Below are 21,076 nucleotides of genomic sequence, written 5' to 3' on the forward strand. Positions count from 1 at the left end.
TCTCATAACACGACTCTTATTAACAACTTTTATAACATAACACGCAGCATAAAAATATACTTATTTAACAGGGCTCACCGTATTAGAACGGTCAATGCGAAGCATCGGGGATTAAATCCGGTTTGAAAATTAGCCGATCCGAATCAGGTTCCTCCTGATTTTGAATAACACACAAACAGCACTCTGACAACAACTGACAAATTATGTTTGATGAACAGAGACCATTAGACCTTATGTTTGATGAACAGAGACCATTAGACCTTATGTTTGATGTACATATACCATTAGACCTTATGTTTGATGAACAGAGACCATTAGACCTTATGTCTGATAAACAGAGACCATAAAACCTTATGTTTGATGAACAGAGACCATTAGACCTTATGTTTGATGAACAGAGACCATTATACCTTATGTTTGATGAACAGAGACCATTAGACCTTATGTTTGATGAACATAAACCATTAGACCTTATGTTTGATGAACAGAGACCATTAGACCCTATGTCTGATGAACAGAGACCATTAGACCTTATGTTTGATGAACAGAAACCATTAGACCTTATGTTTGATGTACAGAGACCATTAGACCTTATGTGTTTCTCCTTCTCCGGTATACGAAGCAGTCAACGCTATATCTTTTACCCCATACCCTGAGGTCTGAATAATGAATATCATATTTCGTTTTGGGGCGACTATTTGCTTGCCTGAATCCAATTTTTCACGCTATTGTTGTTCATGTTTGTAATTCCGTTGTTATACGATGTCAAGGTTAGAAAGAAGTCAATCCTATTTATATAAGCTAGATTGTTTCGTTAGCCCCAGCTTGTATGTAACATTCTCCGCTATCCTGGTAGAACGAGTACCTGATATCTACGGAGAAGATCTTCTAAAGGCTCCCTAGCTCACAAGGGATACTATGGAAAAGACGTTGAAAAACATACATGCATAAAATACAGCAGACAATTATGTGACCGCGTCTCTTAAACATTGGTTTATTGAATCTTCATATCTTAAAAACGCAGACAATAAGTATTTATTGATGTATCCGTATTTTCTAGGATGTGCATCTTGACATAAGCGGTTTCTCTTCCCCGCGCATATCTGCCATTTAATGTAAAGTGTTTACAATCACGTTTGTTTGAGTACATAAAAAGGCACTCCATTTAATGTCTTTACAAGCCATGATAAACCATATGGACGAAATACAAAAAGAGATAAATCTATCTGGATATCAATCCGAATCCTTTTGCAACCGAAGGCTTGTGGAAAAGCATTCTTCTTTTTCTAAAGTGGATGTATATTATATTGTGCCGTGTTGTCAGTTATCTTCATAAAAAATAGAAGATTTCAAACTGTTCAATCTGTTCACATAAACAATTCTTCATGTTGTTTAATACAAATCAACTGATAAATATATAACAGTATTTTGACGACAGCATTTTCAAGCATCATCCGCAATATAAATACTAAAGTTATTTTTAGAAATTCGCAACTAAAATTCGATTTTGTTTTCGATGCGTCAATCTTTGAACATGTCCCTTTAAGAAGTCGTTTGCACTAGGAAATATGTGGAAGAGTAGTGATATTCGATATGTCTTGAAGAAACTATTTTTCTTAGTCTGCAAGCTACAGATCAATAACTCGGTATATCAAATGACCCGCAAGCAGAAAACTGATGTGCTGTTTCCTGATAATGCAACCCCCGCTAATGGGTCATAATATAATTCTTTACGTGATCAATATCATTAGAGATGTTAACCGTTTCGGGTTTAGCATTTAAGACGCTGTATTCTATGAAAATGAAAAGTAAAACAAAAAGTCCAACAAAAATACAATCAAACAATTACAACAATCCATCTATTCAACATTGTACTCATTGATCGTGGTCAATATTTAATTTGGTTGTATTCTTGCGCGTTTTGCATTCGTTTAGTGAGACCGTTACAGTGCACTCACTCAGGTACTCTTCAACAGATTAAACTCACTTTAATATCGGTACCTAAATATTTTCAAACATAAAGGTCAGTGCCACGTTAATATTGGCGAACTATACTTTATCATACATATTAACATTGTCACAGAAGGTGTTAATAGTCATAATGCGGGATGACTTGTATTTGCATTTGTTTGCATGAAACACACGTAAAATATAGCAGTCACGGTATGTATTTCAGTGCATCTTACACGATGACTGCTAAACGTAATACAATTCGTTAAACAAACGTATGATATAACACTAGGGGTAGGTGTTCCAGTGCAAAATACGCAGTGACCGCTAACTGAATTATGATACTCTACACAAACGCAAAATATAATCGTCTTTATATACGGGGGCTATGACGTTTATCTTGAAAGCGGGATAACGAATGTAGGCGCGGTTTGACACTGGCGGCTACCTTCCGAAACAGCTAGATATATATCGAGACGCGTTCTGGGAAAACGGGGATTAATGTACGTGTTTGAGGCGTCATTCAATATTATCATGTGCAGTCCGCACACATGCTAATCAGATACGATACATATCGCGTTAATGGTATTTTTCGCTGTAAAAAAGTATCTTCATATTAAGAATCCAGTTTAGGCAGAAAGTGGCTGATAAGCCTGTGTGGTTTGCAAACTCTAAGCTGGAACGACGCTTTCAACACATGAATTATGCCCAGTTTTCGCAGAGCGCGGCTCACATCATTACCGCTCTGATATGCGCCCAATATTAGAATACCAATAAGAATTAAATATGTTCGTCAGAAAACGTTTCTCATGCACTTGACTAACCTTTATCGCGAATATTAACATCAAATAATCAAGCGCTGTACTTGAATGAGTCGCGTTATGAGAAAACTAGGCATAATGCTTGTGCTTAAAGTGTAGTCCCTGATTAGCCTGTGACGGCACTTTACGCACATGCATTATGCCCAGTTTCATCAAATTAATAAACAATTATTTGCATTTTTTGAAAAAAAGTACAAAGCAATGAATTAAACATCTAGTTCAACAGCGTAGAAAACGTATTTCCATTTCCGCAAGATTGAAATTATACCGCTGGTTCAATATTGAATAATTTTTACCTTTTTAAAGCTTATTACTTCCTTTAAATCTGTAATTGTTACCATAGACCGTAAAGGATGACCTTGACCTTGACCTTAACCACAATGGGTTTGTCAGAAACACAATGCCGCCTGTGTGTGTTTCAGAGTTTATTTACAGGTCCTACTGGCCTCTTCACGAGGTTACGGTAGCCCGACCTGCCCCTGTGACCTCTCAGGGAAAAAAGATAATTTAAGAGCCAAAGAAGGTCAAATTTACCCCGGCTTCCCTGGGTATTCGCCAAATACTTTAATTTTTAAAAGAGTTCCGTGCATGTTGGCCAATGAGACCTTAATGTGCTATCTACCTAAAGGTGGTGATGAGGTGCGGGATCCCGCCGAGTGTCCCGCACATTACTAATGTACAAGACACTCAACGCGACCCACATCCCAACACCACCCGGTACGTAAGACCCGGAACACACACATGTATCGCTCTCACACCCCTCACTCATTACGGGTGGCGCGTATGAGAGCGCCACGCCCGTGTGTTCCGGGTTCCTTGGTGGTGATCTGTGTATGGTTGTGTATAGTGTGTGGTATGTGATTGTTGTGCATTTGTCTGGAGCGGAAGAGGAGGTGTCTGTCGGTTATTTACGGTCGTCGGTCAGTCGTGAAGGGTTGTATATTGTTGCAGTTCCCAGATCGCAGAACCCGCCGCCCCCGCACAAGCGCACCCACGCCGAGCGAGCCCGAGCCCCCCCCCCCGCTCCCGCATACGGCCACGGCCTGAGCACCCAACCGCTGGAGACCCCCGAGACAAGCACCCTCATCCACCCACTCGCTGCGCGCGACAACAAATCAGTCAAGAACCAACCATGGAGCCCCCCAAAGCCCTACCCAGAGTCACCATCGTTCTTTCCCACCCGCCTGCCAAACATCCAGACCATGTATCAAGCTGGGATGTATTAATTTTGTAGTTATGTTGTATTTGCTATTATAATTGGATAGGTAAAGTAAATAAATGATCTAAAAACGCCGTTGATATATCATATGATTTATTTATGTCTGATATTAATTTGTAAAACTCATAGTATTATAGATTATGTCCTGTATTCTAGCTTTCATTTACCCAAGTGTGGTTGTTGTGCTCTCCGCCCCATGAGAGATGTTAGTGGGGGTTCGAGCAGGATACAGTAAACGTCCCGATTCCAGAGGCGCCCCTGGTTCTTTTAAGTGCCCGGTGTATAGCACCCGATACACTGCATCCCCGTTAACGTCCCTCGCGGAGGACATATTAGTATATAGTGTTAGTATTGGTACTTATATACATGTGTAGTTCTGCTGTCTTGTGTCATTACTTGCGGTAACGTGGACTCTCTCTGTTGCTATTTGGTATATAGTTTGGATGTTATTGCGAAGGGCAGGCTAGTTTTTGAAAGATCATGTATTTGATGATAGAAGAAGGGGACTATGTTTGTTTGATTGGGCCGAGATGACTAGTTCGTTGGGGGGCAGACAATCTCTTTGTAAATTCTTTCTTATTGATGTGTTAAGTGTCTTGTGAGACTGTGGTGTTGTTAGGGCCAGACTAGTTTTGATAGGTCATTTATTTGATGAAAGAAGAGAGGGGCTGAGTTTGAGTAAATTTGGTATTAGTGAGAGCGCACACGTTAGTGTTTCTGGTTATAAAAGCAAAGACAGCATTCCTATGTGTTTGTGTAATATGCCAGGTTAGTATCGTGGTCTGGTCTAGGGTATGTCGAGCTAAGGGTTCGATCCGGCTACATAGGAATATAATGGTTAGTGTACAAATGAACTGCAAACAGTCATTCTTTTCAGTATCTTTCAAGAGGGACGGCATGTAGCGTCTCTCGCTGAGGACATATTACTATATAGTGTTAGTATTGGTACATATACAGATCTGCGGCCTTGTGTCATATTTTATAGTAGCTTGGGCACTCTCTGTTGCTATTTTGGGAAATGGTTGTATGTTGTTGTGAGGGTCAGACTAGATTTTTGACAGATCATGTACTAGATGATAGAAGAGAGGGATTGAGTGTGTGTAAATGGACCAAGATGACTATTTTGTTTTGTGGGCTTAGACAATTTCGAGATTTTCTTTTTTCTGAGGTGATTGCCTGTGGCACTGTGGTGTTGTGTGGGCCAGACTTTGTTTTTGATAGATCATTTATTTGATGATAAAAGAGATGGACTGTGGTTATGGTAGTTTGGTATTAGGAGAGTGAGCGCTTTACTGGTTCTGGTTATGTATGATATCAGAGGCAACAGTTCAGTTCTATGTGTTATTGTGGCTATTACAATGGTTAGTAAATAAATGGACTGCAATAAGTTATTCTATCTATACACTGAGAAACAAATATACTAATTATCATCACTTTTCTTTTTTTGGTAATCTTGGGTGGGTCGTGTCGACAGAGCCACAGTGCGAGGGGGGGGGGGGGCGCCTCACCACCCCAGCCGACACGCTCCATCCAACATTTTTTAATATAATGCATATATAAAACACATGGTTGTGATATCTACATCTAAAGGGGTTGTACTGAAGGTTTCTCTATTGAGTTACCTGAGTGCGCACTTAATGCGGCTTCCGTCTCTGTGCGGAAGTGTAGTGTCTGCGTGCTTACCCCACTACCGTCGTCGTCGGCTGCTGCGTGCTGGGTGCAGCGGAAAATTTTTAAAATAACGAGGACCAGCACAGGGGGGGAGGGTCTCGCGGAACCCGGATACTGTTAGCCCGATTTTTTGGTTTACAAAGGGGGGGATTTTAGATTTGTCCATATCGTTACATAGTGGTTACAGATGTTCGTTTTTATTTTTATCAAGCGTACCTATCCGTCATTGATTCTGATAGCGTGCCCTTAGGGTTAAATTGCGTTTATGTTGTACGGTCGCGGTTGTTAACGAGACAGGCGGCCGCTACATTTCATGATTTGGTTGACAGTTATATTCGGTACCGTAATCCCTTCCGTCGTTTTATTAAGAGAGTGTTGTTGTTGTTTTACTGGGTTATAAGGTGTAGTTTGTCAGCCCTTGCCCATCCGTGGCGTCGTCACAGGGCAAAGACCAGGGGGCCCCACTGACACACAGGTGTGACCCGTTGGCTATGCCCTGCGACGGAGTAACTATAGGTCGGTTGTCATATCCGCGTTATGCTCAGGCCGTGATAATACCGTAGGTTCACTCTGTGCGGGCCCGGGCGAGCGGCCCCATTGACACACAGAAGTGACCAGTCATCCGTGCCCGCCCAGAGGGCCCCTTTATGGCTATAGTCCACGGACGGGGTCCGGCAGACAGGTTAAATGTTATGTAGTTACCTAGATGTGTTTTTTGTCCGGCACCGGGACGCGCTTTATTCGCACTTTTGAAAGTTACGCGACTTGTTTATACGCATATTTTTGCTATTTCGGATAAGCCTAAGGAAGATAATTTATGCAAGAAGATTCTGGTTTGGTTAATATGCCCTACTGTATCGCTTTATTTTATAGATTAAGTGCAGGTATGAATCTAGTTTTAGCCTCAATTTTAACAGAATAGATTTTATGACGCTAAATGGTTGAAGTTTCGAGCGTTTGTGGGGTATTTCTATATATGTTTTATATTGCAAGGGAGGTAATTCTAAGCCGTTAATGTTCCAAAATGAGTTTTTTTTTTTCCTTATATTTGTGTCTGTTTTCAAGTCGGTGGTGGGTTGAAAAATAAATTACTATTAGTATTAAGTAAAAATGGCTATTGGTACAGAAATAAGGTGTTCATATAATTGTTCGTTTAATGCGAATTGCCTTATATCTTGTTTTTGCAAGGGAGATAATTAAATTACGCAAAAGATCGTAAAAATAGTCCTTTCCGTACATATTTATGTTTGTTTTGCAATAAATATGGGAAATAAACCTTAAGTTACTATTCGTATGGGGACGAAGAGATATTGTTACGGATATATGATGTCTGTATAAAGTCTTGGGATAAATCGATAGCTATACATACTATTATAATATTTTCTCTCTTGCGGCCTCTCCCGCATCACCGCGGCGTCCCACTCGGGACTCCCCCTTTCAGCAGTCACAATGGTCTACGGTTTAATATTTAGGTTGTTAGGGAAGCAATTTATCTAGTGTATTTATATTGTAATATTTATAATATTTAGATTGCTAAGATTGCTGTGTATTTAACCTGTAATATTTATATTTTATCTTAATAAGGCATACGCAGTGGAAGCTCGCTTAGCGGAGTATTTTAACTGTTTGTCAAATGTGCGATGTAATTAGTGTATTTATATTTTATTGAGATATCCCGTATCTCGCAAAAATTTAAAAACACGTCTTATAACGGATCCGATCTTGTTCGGCGGCATTAACAGTAGACGGCGATCAATTTTAACAGAGATATTGTTATATGCTGCTATTATACCTGCACTTAGTTCTAGTCTTTGAGCCGCGTGTTGAGGGCATATGAAGAATAAATGTTCGAAGGTGTCTGGGACACTGCATTTGGGGCACAGAACAGTTTCGTAGCTATTATCGTGTAACCTAGTCACCCCTAAGCGCATACGCGTATATGCCCTATCTTCTTGCTTAATGGGGCTATAGATATGGATCTTATGGCTGGGGTTAGTGATAAGTGGTAAATCATGCTCAGTGCAGTATTTTGACCATTTGTAGTCCTGTTCATTGTACGCTTTTTGGTTTATAATGGCTATTATTTCGCGTGCGCTGGGTTTTAGCTCAGAGAGTAGGCCGTCTTGGGATCCTAACTTGGCAAGTTTATCTGCGTATTCATTGCCCGGGATGCCTACGTGACTAGGTATCCATATAAGTTTAAGAGATATGTTTTTATTAGTCAGTTTTGTGATACCTTTTAGAGCAGCGTATATCAAATCTGGTCGCGTTTTCGAGGATCCTGCGTGTAGTGCTTGCAATGCGCTAAGAGAGTCGGTTAAAATCGCGTAGTTTGTCTGTTCGTGCGTGTTAAGCGTGTTAAGCCACCTTACTGCGTCATTAATTATTGCTAGCTCGCAGGCAAATATGGAAAGTTCTTTTTAAGTTTTAATCTGTTGTGGTGGATAATGGCATTTTGAGGGTTGTATACTACGTACGCAGCGCCGGCTAATTTTAAATCCTCGTTTTTACTATCGTCTGTGAAATTCTGTGCATACCCGCCGTATGTATTATTTATGTAATTTAAGGCTATGGTTGCGCTATTGGAGTCGATTTCGGATTTTTTAATCAGTGTTGATAGATGAAAGTCGATGTCAGGTTTTACTATTTCACTAAGGCTGTAGTAGGTAGGTGGTTGGAGTTCAATTTCGTTAATTTTATAGTATAAATTAAGCGCTCGGACATTTTGCGCGTACGGGACTCCAATGCGACTTTTAGGTTTACGGTAGGCCGGGTCTTCCGTGACCTTTGAGTTGATCGGTAGGTTGTTTTCCATAGGATTAGTGCGCGCGTAATACTTCATTTGATTTATTTGCCTTTGATGGTCCAGGTCAAGCATTCCACACTCGAGATGGATAAGAACGGTGCTTGTGGTTTTACGTGTTCCCGTGATTATTTTGAGTGCCGTGTTTTGGATAACTTGTAGCTTTTTAAGTAGTTTATCGCTGGCTGAGTTATATGCTATGCTTCCGTAATTTATCTTTGCCCAGATAGTGGCTTTGTAAATACTCATCAGTGCTTTCTTGTATGTGCCCCAGTTATTTTGTTGGATGCATTTGAGAAAATTAAGATCTTTCTGGCAGCGCACTGTTAATTTGAGGATGTGTTCTTCCCATGTTAGGTATTTATCAAATGTCATTCCTAGGAAAGTAATTTTGTCGAGGTACGGGAGCGGAGCGCCACATAGTGTTAATAGCGGAAGTTCTGTGATTTTTTTAGAAGTTGTTTTGGATGCGCGGTTAGAAAAAACAATTGCTTGAGTTTTAAAGGGATTAATTTGAAAGCCGTATGATGCACTCCAAGTTTCTATAGCAGTCAGGGCGTTTTGAATTTTATCAATTGCTAGTTTAGGCGACCATGAGGTAGTCCATATGGCACTGTCATCTACAAAGAGGGAAAGATCAATTAGGCCTGTTTTATTTTGTGCATTATGCTTATGAATCGTGCGTTCTAGCGAGTTCATTGTAACGGAGAATAATATGGGGGAGAGAACACTTCCCTGGGGGCAGCCGTTTGTTGTCTCGACCGTTTCGGAAGTCGCGTCATGTATTCTTACTTTTATTTTCCACGTTGTGAGGAAGGCTGCGAGCCATTTGAGCATGGTGCCCTCTATACCTAGTGTTCATTCCATAATATATCGAACGCGGCAGTGAGATCTAAGAAAACGGCTGCTACCGATTGGCCTAGATTTTGAGCTCTTCTGATGTCGGCTTCGAGGCGCACTATATGGTCTTCGCACGAGTGGTGAGCTCTACACCCTGATTGATTTTTCGAAATTAGGTTGTGTTTTTCAAGATAAGCGCATAATCGGGGTTTAATCATTTTTTGCATTAGTTTTGTGAATGTTGATGTTAACGAGATCGGCCGGTATGAGGCTGGAGATTCTTTGGGTTTATTAGGTTTGAGGATCGGTATAATTGTTGCCTCATGCCATTCATCAGGGAGGGTGCCTTCGGCCAACGATTTATTGTATAAGGCGAGGAGCTCTTGTTTTGCAGAGAGAGGGAGTTGTTTCAGTATTTTTTAATGTATATTATCATCACCTGGCGCGCCATTTTTACAAGTCAGTAAGACTGTTTCTAGTTCGAATAAGCTAAAAGGCGAATTGTATTTGTGAATTTTGGTCTGTGTATAAAATTCGAGCCATTCTGGAAATTCATTTTTAGTTTTAAGTTTTCGCGCAATGAAGGCTCGAGAGTAGCCTTCGTCGCTGCTTACCGTTTGGTAGTAGTGTACTAAGGCCGTAGCTTTATCGGCGTTTGTTACAAGTATTTCATTATTGATGCGGAATATCGGAGTTATAGGAGGCGGTCTGCCTTGCATACGGTGTACTTGAGACCAAAGTTCTTTGCTAGTGGTTTTATACGAAAGATTGTTACAGAACTCTTTCCAGCTATCTAGTTTTGCTTTTTTAATTACTTGTTTTACCGTAGCGCGGGCTTCTTTAAGTTTTTCATATTTGGGACCCGTTCTGATTCTGATGCATTTTTTCCTGCATTTTTCGCGGTATTTAATAGCGGTTTCACATTCCTCGTTCCACCAAGGTACAGAGCGTTAATTTTTTTTAGGTTTTTTGTTGGCTATGGGAATAGAATTGTCTAGCGCTGTCGTGAGTTTATTTAGATAGGAATGAAAGTGAGTGTTAGAGTCAGTATTATCTTCGTTGGGCAGAAATTCGTTATTGCATTGTACTTTAAAGTTATTCCATTGATCAGGTGTAGCCTTATGGATTTTCCACTTATGTTGTATTGACGGAAGGGTGTGTTCAATTTTCAGTTTTAAATTCACCACGATAGGGAGATGGTCGCTACCAAATGAATTGTCGAGTACATTGAAGTCGCTTATCGCTTGTAATTTAGCTGATATAAGGGCGAGATCGATCGCGCTGTCAGAATGGCCGGCGCGGTCGGCCAGTCTCGTGACCTGTCCGTCGTTTAAGAAATTGAGGCTTGTGTTATTTAGTAATTTAAAGAGATTTTCCGCATGATCATCACATCGTGGATCGCCCTCGGGGTTCCAGCAAGGGTGTTTGAGGTTAAAATCGCCAATGATAATATTGTTTTGTCTTTGGTCTAAAGAGTGAAAAAAATTTGAGTAGTTTTTGAGAGTATTTTCTACAGTTTGAGCGTATACACATTGGATACGAAAGGACAGGTTTTTATCGAGGTAGAGTGTGATAGCACACGACTCAATCGGGCAATCTTGGTTAATCTTGATTTCAGTAAATGGGATTCCTAATTTTACATATATAGCTACCCCCGTGGCCGTTGCCTTTTTTCCTTCTATTGATCTCACGGGTTCTTGGTATCCTTTTAATTGAACTTGTTTAATTTTGCTTCTAAAGTTTGTTTCCTGGATGCATACAACATGTATCTCATTATTATTTACATAATTTTGGAGCTCATACAATTTGTTATTGGTATCATGACAGCCAACCCCTCGGGCGTTCCACGACATTACGGTAAGATTTGAAGTAATATTTGGTGCTGTCGTAGCCATTGAGGGGCTTGTATTGGGAGATTGTACAAGCTTAAGGGGTTGTTCTATTAATATAAACCGTACGCGTGGCGGAAGTATATCGGGAACGGCGGCGCGAGCGCTTGCCTTCTGTGATGGCTATGTCGCATGATGATAGGATTCGGGCGGTACCGGTTCAGATTAAGTTTTTTCCTATGGATGTGTAGAGGCGAGCTCTCATGGTTTTTAGGTTGCCAGTAGTGACGTTGGAGTTGTGTGCGTCGTGGTGTTTGTTGTTGTTGTTGTTTGGGGGGTGACCGGGTTGTTTGCGTTAATGGTTTGGTTGTGGGTTTTTGCTTACTGTGATTGTTGTTGTTGTGTGGGAGGAGGGTTCATGACCTGTTTTGGTTTTGTGGGTTGAACGGGCGTTGGTGATGGTTGCACGGGCGGTGTTGATTTGATGTTGAGTTGCTAAGCCTCTTTTTCAGGGAATTTATTTTTTGAGAATAGTTAGTATTTCTGCTTCAGATTTACCTACCAGTTGTTTAGCAATCACAATGCCGCCTACTGCGCCGCTTTGATTAATTTAACAAAAATATATGCGTGGGCAGGTCAGATAACTATGTCTATTTAAAGCTTATTACTTCCCTTGACTTTGTTTTTTCGACCCTATTCCTTGAAGGATGATGTTCACCTTGAAATTTTACCACTGAAAATGTGCAGCTCCATGAGATACACATGAATGCAAAATATCAAGGTGCTATCTTCAATATTTAAAAAGCTATGGCCAATGTTAAGGTTTTAGAACGACGCCTACGGCGGACGGCGGACGACGAGCTGGCTATGGCAATAGCTCGGAGTTTCTCCGAAAACAGCCTCTTTAAAAAACTAACAAAAAGATAACTTACATAAGAATACACACGCTTAGAACAAAACGAGATTAACGGTATAACTAGATGAACAAAAGTCAACCATTACGTTTATCATGTATGAAAATATTTCCGCATAAAAACATCAATACTATAACATATACCTTTGTATCTTTAGATTCAATACAAACTATATGTTTTGATGAAAACAGATTATCCGTGTTCAATAAAAGTTTACAATTACTTGTCCAGTAAAAAACACGAGCAATTATACATTAACATGAGAAGTAGTTTAATCAATTCGCATAAAACAACTGTACTTTATTTCTTATTTGTGAATGCAACAATAGCGTTATTGAAGACATTTTAAAAATAAGAATGAACACAGATATGCACCATTTTTATCGATAAGTGCAAACATGTGTTCAATACTTTTTGATCAATATTACAAATCACAACAATGTTTCTACTCAACAAGAAAAACAAGAATATTATCGATACATTTACAGCAATTACAACAATACCAGTGGACTTTCAGTAACTGCCAGTAACACATATATTTATTCAGTGCAAATGCGTTAACAATACCAACCATAAACCAAGTGAACATTTAGATAAGAAGATGAGATACAAATGACACAAACACACTTTATTTCCTAACATGCATACGCAAATTAACAAAAGTCACATTTCTACATACGTCGACAAAATGAGTTACTACTATAAGCTCTAAAGGGAAATATATGCATAACTTGAAATTATACCGCTGGTTTCCAAGCGCGATACGTACATATTTTGTTAAGATATATACAATATAGCAAAATTACTTTACATAACGTTATTTTGCAAACTAATGTTATCTATGCGAAGCCGATTGACATTTTTTAATAAAATGTATCGAAATTTATTGTTTCGGTAAAGTTTACAGCCTACTGTAAACAAATCTTTTGTAAAATTGTGCATATTTTTAAAAAGTGAAACAAACGTCTGCAAGTCAAACATCAATTACTGAACAAACAAATCACTAATACGATAAGTTGTATAATTTTCACGTTCCCGGCAACAATGATCGGTGATTCGTTTAAGATAATATGTACTCAAAAGTTATAAATACGTGTTGTCCGCGCCTCGTTTCTGATCTATTGATCATCGTTAACGTTTTCCATCATAATTCTAACAAAAATAGCCTGTGCGTTGATAACTCGACTCCCTTCCATTCTCATCCTCACGCAAACATCTGTTACAACCTCGTTTCTTCGTCTCACTAATGCCTGCACAATCGCATCGGTACCGTCAACCTCCCCGTTCTCATCACTGCAGATTGCCACTCTGTTCATGAGCATGAGCCCCAACAACTCCAGCTCAATTCTCCTCCCGCTGTACCATCGTAATGGTTCAGGATGAGCAATGAGAGATTTTCGTATCTTTGGAAGTCTTAGTATCATCTTCGGACCTTCATTGAGCATTTCTGTAATCGTTGATATCCATGTGCGTTGCTGTTCCTCATCCAGTCCAGAGGTTGCCATCAAATTCCTTTCTGGAATCATATAGTATGGTAGCTCTAAGGTGATCAATGCAACTCTTAGCGCATCCAATGCTTCATGCAACCACTGCAAAATACTTTTGTTATGAAACGAGGCTTGAGGATTATTTTCCGCCATCCATAAAACGATGTTTTTCAATGTGTACGATGAAACTTCTTTCTTACGTGGATGTAATACATCGTTCTTTATCATTTTCAATAAAACATACAATTTAGTTTGAGTGTCATTAAGATTGCTAATAAGTTCCATCTCACCGGCGTTAAAACACACTCTCCATTCAACGTGTTGAGATTCACTTCCTTTAAAACCAACAGGCGTAAGAACCGCCCCAAGTGATACGACCCTCTGAGCGACTTCCGGTGGCGGCCAGTGGCGAGGTCTTGCGGCCCATTTTGACAGAATGTTGGGGCAGTAGTAATGTAATGCATGTACATTGTCATAGTGCAAGTGTCCATGCGTTGTACTCGGAATTGATGGTCCCGCACGCTCATGCTGCACCATGCCCTCAGTCAAGTCTTCGTTCGACCAGTTATTAACATACAAGTCACTGCTCAAAAGTTCGCGACCATATCCGTCATCACAAAACGCATCATTTACTTCCCTGTCAATTGTTGTACCGCCTCTCTCCAGTAGCAGTCTACAGTGACCATGGTAACTCCTGCGGCTGAGTGATCTCAACACGGTTATCTCCCTAGGAAAGGCACATGACTTTACATCATCTTCTAAACAGAATACTCTATTATTTACAATAATTTGATCATGATCACTTTCCAAGAAGCTGCTCAGCCCCTCACCTTTGCTACCCGTAATAATATACGTGGCCGCTCCACATACCCGTGCAGTCTTCAGCTTGCCTATCTCCCGATATGCGTCTCTCCGAGCCTGTATTATATCCTGTCCGTAACCGAGCCAGCTCAGTATAGTGCATGTCTCAACGGAGGTATTTTCCCACTGAATCTAAAAAAGTTTCAATTAGAAACACGCTACATGTCATAAATGACATTATATCGTTAGTCGTCAAATAAATCAGCAATACTAAAATTATTCCAATTGAAATAATTCTTTTACGGCCATACCATTCGATGTATTATCAATTTAAAAGTATTATCTTGTGAAAATATATTACAATTTTGTGTGTATGTTCTCAGTGAATAATCCAATAGTCGGTACAAGTATTGCCAACCATGAATTAATTAATACATTGAATTAATGGGATTGAAATAAAGACACTGAAAATATAAACGGTAATCAACGGCTAGTTGATATATATTTATGACATCCATTCATAAACATATAAAACATATAATGTTTAAATATCTATTATCTGAAATTGAAAATGCGGAACGAATAATGTTATAACTATTGATAATAAACTAAATTGCTATGGTTTAAGCTGCATAATTTAACGAAATTACATAATCTTTAATTGTTATGTTTGTAAATACAATATCTTGATGTTAAAATAGTTATTTTATAATTTGAAAAAAAACTGTGAAAAACGTTTGCCAAAAATTAGGGTCGTACTTTGGCACGTGCACGTGCAGACACTGATAAGTGGATTTAAGGAGATTCATGAGAACGGATTGATTCATTTTTAATGTTTCACATTTTTTACAGAAGTTAAGTATTTAATTTGGGACCAATTATTGATATACAGTAAACATTTACCGTTGTTCTTTTTTCTAAAGATGTTAACGTACATCTGCCTTTAGTTATGCAAACATTAACCATCTAGATTGAAATGTCATTAAGAAATATAATAGGGGCAGGGTAAACGCAGACATCTAAACGGGAAAACAATGCGTTAATTGTCATTGTGTAGTGGACACAAACTACACTCGACTCATCATCTTACCAGGTCTTGTTTGCTGGACACACTGCCCTGTCTTCGGAATCTTTCCCGTTCATCAGGTCTTGTGCCACTTTCAGCCATCCATACAGTGCTGAAGTGAGATATTCGATAAATATAGGATCTTGCATGATTGGGCGTTTCGTATTGAATTTATTAAACTCGTCATCTAAATAAAGATAAAAACAAGGTGACGAGTTTAATAAATTTAATACAAAATGACCACGAATCTAAGATTCTATTGATAACATGACCAACAAATATTCTCTTTGTTTTATGCTCTTTTCACCGTTTATTAACATTGTAAGAGTTTAACTGAAGAAATTCGCTGGAATAATGATGTCATTTGTCACAAAAATGACGGCATTTCACAGTTATATAACTAGTGTAATAACATCCGTGTAATAAACAAAATTGAGCATTACGGTATTTCACTCCTGCAGCGTAGGCAATGTTATAAGCCTATATGGACACTAATATGTGTACTAGTTCGGGTAATTGTCATGAAAAAACAATATTAACAAGATCAAGAATACGCGTGCATGTACTTAATACATATAAACTGATCATAGCTGACACGTTGCAGTACATAAATAAATTTAAGTTATGTTATGTAACATTAACAATACTGCTTTTCAATAAAATGCAAATAAGATGGCTTCTGCCCGTGTAAATGACACGTCTTATATGAAACCTGCCTTACCTTATACACCACAATTGATTTATTAGCCTAGTCAGGTAATTTGACGGTTAAATGACTCAAATTAAATAAATAACATTACGTCTCCAATATACCTGGGCGAGGAAAATGAATAGTTTTCCAAAAGAAAAATTCGTTCAACGGCCTCTTATTTATCCCAATCTTTGAAATAAAAGGAAGTAAAATGGAAGTTAATATAGAATTTTAATTTACTACTATTGTAACTGACACTGCATGGTGTGTTCGATGTCACGAACTGAACTAGTAGTAAAATAATACACTTGATGAAGTGGGAACATTTATTGCTACTTTTATGCGCTTACCTCATGCAATGAACCAACATATTACAGTAGTTAATAGAGTTGTCGTTAATGTATTTTCCTTTTACTCATCTGCGTTAATGTACAACATTAAGTTTAAGTCATTATATATTGAACAAAAGTATCATTATGATTACTCAATACAATGGCAGATAATATAATACCGTGCCCTTGACCGATCAGTAAGGATGTTCTTCGGCGCGGAATGTTTGAAAACTGCAGTAACGCACGCGACTTGTGTTGATATGGCATGTGGACCGCCACGTAGCTAGTTTATTCAAGAGTTTTCAGATGTCGTCCTGCAAAATAATAAGAATATTTGTTACGCAATAGAAAAAAAGAACATTTCGAAAGAGCATCTGTAACACTGTATATGTTATACATTAAAGTATAAATGTGCATGCTTCAATTTATAAAATTAGTTCAATACTTCATTTTGAATCAACATGAGAAACTATATAACACTCTTCAATATTTGAGTTTGCTGAACGAAAAGGACGTTATCTGAGCAATGACATGCGTGAATAAATATTATCAGTTTGCTATCGGTTACATGCCGCATGAATTTAAGTAAACTTTTAACATGTACTGAGAACATAAAATCAAAACTGTTATATAGTTTTGCTGCTTTTGAATTTATTTAAGAAGTTGTTTAATGATCTTATTATTTTCGCCGGTGCCATTTTATTTTACGTTGAACATTTACCGTCGACATTTATATGTTTATGTCGCAATTACAGTAACAGAAATACACCTTTTTAAGGCTCAGTGTGGTTGAGCCTCAAGTGAAAGTTAAAACACGACACATGCCGACGCCTCACGAAACTTGGATTCAAACATGTAAATTGTTAACTTGAATAATTGGAAGCTAGTCCAGTAGTTAATCCAACGATATTTTTCAATGAAAACTGAATCAATGCGTATGGTAGCCGCGCATGAACCCCTGTTGACCAACAGTATTCACGAACGGATCGCGATGCATTGACTTTTTATATTAACACTTTCATCTGCACCTGTTCGGGTTGAAATTTATATAATCACAATTCATATGCCTATAATCAATGTTCAACCGCATTTAAGAAATAAAAAAATGCCAACTTAATATCAGGCGATTAAAATTGAAAGCATACATCTCCGCAGTAAAAATAACGCCCGGAGATTTTCGATGCTCACGACACCTAATAAAAGCAAACAACACAAGTAGTTTTACTAATGATAACTTTACTTTCCAGGCAATATCGGCAGATTAAATGACACCAGCATAAATAACCGCGACCGCGAGCAGAGATGAAATAAAACGGTTGGTCACTTATTCCATATAAAAAATACGTTGCATACACAATCAATGAAAAATTAACATAGTAATCGACGTTACCAGTCTTTGGCCGATAAACTAACCACAGCTATCATAGATGACCAATGTGTGATACACCTTTTACAATACTGTGTATACCAGAAGTCATATAACGGTGATAACGCAATGTTATTTTATGTGACTACATCTGATTCAAACTTATCATCATTAACGGATTAGCCTGTCATGTGGTTCAAAAAATAATTTTAAAAGACCCACATACATTATTAGTCTATCTGGACAATGCCGCTTCACAAAGAAATTGATTAGATTATCATAACCGCAAATGTGGTTTATTACTTGTTCAAGTTTATGTTCAAATACCTATATGTACGACAATAATCCATATAAGCAGTTAATATATATATATATGTAAGTATCCATTTAATACATTTAGCTCGCATAAAGTCACACATAAACTTGACAAGCGAGACATGCGTTTTTTTCAGATTTATAATTGTTTGATTATATGTATTCCAAATTAATCGTGTACATGAACCAGTATGTCTGGAGGCACTTAACTTCTAATAGCGGTAGAGTTCGGCGTTGTTTTTGTACAGACACGGGACCTTCCATACGGGACCCGTGTTTATCATTGTTTGGTTAAAATACCCTGTGGACTTGAAAGTGAAGAGTAAATCAAAATTATAAATTATAAACTCGACCGAACTACGTAGAAAGACCATGCAGAGACATTTCTACTTGAGGCAATATTATAAATTAGTTATATGATTGGAATTCAAAGCATAATAAAATCGGACATCGGAAATAAAGATTACTGAATTAATGCATTGTTTATAATAATTTAAATTAATCGAACATACCTTAAAATATGACCGAATTGTTCCATAATAATATATTATTTAAGCAGTGTCATTTATCTGAAAGTAATGAATTGTTTTATCTTGATTTTTTATTCTTCAATCTGTGAACTTCGCTACCAGGAATTTTCATTCCGCAACCCATAAACTTGCCGATTTAATATGATATTTTATGTAATATATATTTAACTTGTTATTACACATTCGCCAACCGTTTTGGCCGGTTTTCATACCGAATTTGACAAGTACCATGGCTATTGATAAGTAAAATATGTAACTTCCATTGCAGGGCAAAACATTTAACATGGAACAGTTATTTTTTTCCAATTTGCAAAGCTCTCACTTTTGAGTATAACTAATACCTTTAAGTATGTTAATATTAAGTAAAATATGTCAATATTAATTTTGCATTTAGAAAGAAGATGAAGTTTTAACGTTATCATAAACGTACTGGATCAACATTTGAAATAAAGACGCGCAGACATGAACACAAATTTTGTTCGGAACGCATGCTAATAAAACAAACACATCTTCGTCACTCAGACTGCAATCCGCCATGCATTCTGAACGATGACATCAGTCATTTATACTACTCAAACAAATATGTAAAACCCGTGAGGGGAACCCCCTTGAAGTGAGAGACGGTTATTTTTAGAAATGCATATTCATGTCAGAAATTATAAATATGGGCTTCGTTTTATCTCACCATCGCATTAATTTATTACAGTTTACAAGGCTATTGCAATATTTATAAGCCGAGAACAAATACAATAAATATAGACTTTAATTACACCAAACATTTATGTTTTCCTTTTACAATTAAAGAAGTCACTTTCGATTTCAAACAATGAACAATTAGGTTAAAAGCGAAATACTTTTACTAATACATAACCTTCGCGTTTCGTGTAGAATTCATACGCGTAATAAATTAATAATAAATCCTTACCATAAAGAACATACTTGGAGAACAATAGTTAATTATAATATTATATTTAGTTCGCTTAAACTATACACTTCGTCGAGATATAGAATACTTTTATTTCACACAAAAGAACAGGTAAAGAAAATTGAAATGGTCCAAAGAAGAGCTGCACGTTTTACCACCAACCGTTACCGCAATACCAGCATCGTTACCGATATGTTGAATCTACTTCAATGGGAGTCTCTTGAGAACAGACGCACAAAACTCCAACTAGTGATTCTGTACAAGATAATACATGACCTGGTCGACATACCAAGCGATGCCTATCTATCAGAAGCACCAGCGCGAACACGTCGGAACATGCATAGTTTGACCTACAACCACTACTCAACATCATCAGATGTCTTTAAGTTCAGCTTCTTCCCCAGAACCATCCCAGTGTGGAACAGACTACCAGCTACAGTAGCTGAGGCCCACTCTTTGGTATCCTTCAAGAGGGAGCTAGCGACGCTTCATTTATAACAAGGGGTTTCACTACCAGATGGTCGTATGACCAGCTGGGATTATCTCTCTTTATCCTTCCTTCTACTATGTATCTATCCTTATTATTCCTAATTTAAATATGTAGTATCGTGTACTTTATCTGTATTATCTCTTCTAACCTTATATTCCCTGAAAACATACTATTATGTTGTACTTAATTTGTATCACATCTTTTATTTTTATAACATCTATCTTTCTATCGATCACTTTACCCTTTTATTAAGCGCCACTATCCGTTGAGTAATTGTCAAGTTTGACTGGTCAACGTACCGATGTAGATGTAGATGATGTAGATTCACCGGGATGATCACCGTCCCTAATGCGCATGTGCAAAAGGTCGAAACGCACTGAATTGTTGATGGCTACACCTAACTAAATTTGTATTAATATAATCTGAATTGCAAATACTGATTTAAAATAAATATTTATGCATCTCAACCTGCGTTATATTGTTTTTTGTATGGCATTTCAATATTACACACATGATAACATTAAACAACGATGTTTATTCTTAGTTAATTGTTTAAAGATACATACACACACACACATATATATATATATATATATATATATATATATATAAACCATACTTTTATAGTTGTTTGCGACCGGTACTGCGTCCTTTTGACCTCTGTTACCATTGCACGCTTTGATTTCCAGTTACCTCACCTAAAACGCGAACATAACACTAAATGAAACAAATGATGTTATTAAGTTCACAGCGTGTCAATCACATTTATTATAACTTAAAAATATATTAGATCCAAACAATTTATACTCAAGCTGCGTGCCTTAAAATGATTTATTGTTATCACGGGGGTGTATAATCGATGCCCCGTGGATTTTTTGTTATCACCGGGGTGTATAATCGATGCCCCGTGGTTTTTATTGTTATCACCGGGCCATATAATCGATGCCACGTGGTTTTTATTGTTATCACCGGGCCGTATAATCGATTCCCCGTGGTTTGTATTCTTATCAACGGGGTGTATAATCG

The 21,076-nt window shown here is 37.9% G+C and overlaps 2 protein-coding genes and 1 long non-coding RNA gene across 7 annotated transcripts in view; 1 reads left to right on the forward strand and 2 right to left on the reverse strand.

Annotated features, from left to right (window-relative positions):
* The window catches only part of LOC127867094 (uncharacterized), a 514,868-nt gene extending 494,479 nt beyond the window's left edge, over positions 1 to 20,389 (reverse strand). The window contains exons 1-2 of one of the 3 annotated variants that reach the window (XM_052408081.1): positions 19,561 to 19,635; positions 16,604 to 16,738 (exon numbers count right to left, since the gene is read on the reverse strand). The gene's annotated coding sequence lies outside the window, so the exon portion shown is untranslated. Of the gene's footprint in view, positions 1 to 16,603; positions 16,739 to 19,560; positions 19,636 to 20,291 lie in introns of those variants that run through there. The other 2 variants (XM_052408082.1, XM_052408080.1) reach the window with 2 other exon arrangements.
* LOC127867090 (uncharacterized) overlaps positions 12,414 to 21,076 on the reverse strand; it is a 165,930-nt gene continuing 157,267 nt past the window's right edge. For all 3 annotated transcript variants that reach the window (XM_052408065.1, XM_052408064.1, XM_052408066.1), the window contains exon 5: positions 12,414 to 14,364. In XM_052408065.1, the coding sequence (XP_052264025.1) occupies positions 13,166 to 14,364 (1,199 nt within the window). In that variant the 3' untranslated portion in view covers positions 12,414 to 13,165. The remainder of the gene's footprint in view (positions 14,365 to 21,076) is intronic.
* LOC127867137 (uncharacterized) overlaps positions 13,487 to 21,076 on the forward strand; it is a 142,208-nt gene continuing 134,618 nt past the window's right edge. Inside the window, exon 1 of the long non-coding RNA XR_008043312.1 lies at positions 13,487 to 13,592. This is a non-coding gene — a long non-coding RNA (uncharacterized LOC127867137). The remainder of the gene's footprint in view (positions 13,593 to 21,076) is intronic.

Source organism: Dreissena polymorpha, chromosome 2 (assembly GCF_020536995.1).
Source record: "Dreissena polymorpha isolate Duluth1 chromosome 2, UMN_Dpol_1.0, whole genome shotgun sequence".
In the NCBI taxonomy this organism is placed as follows: Eukaryota; Metazoa; Mollusca; class Bivalvia; order Myida; family Dreissenidae; genus Dreissena; species Dreissena polymorpha.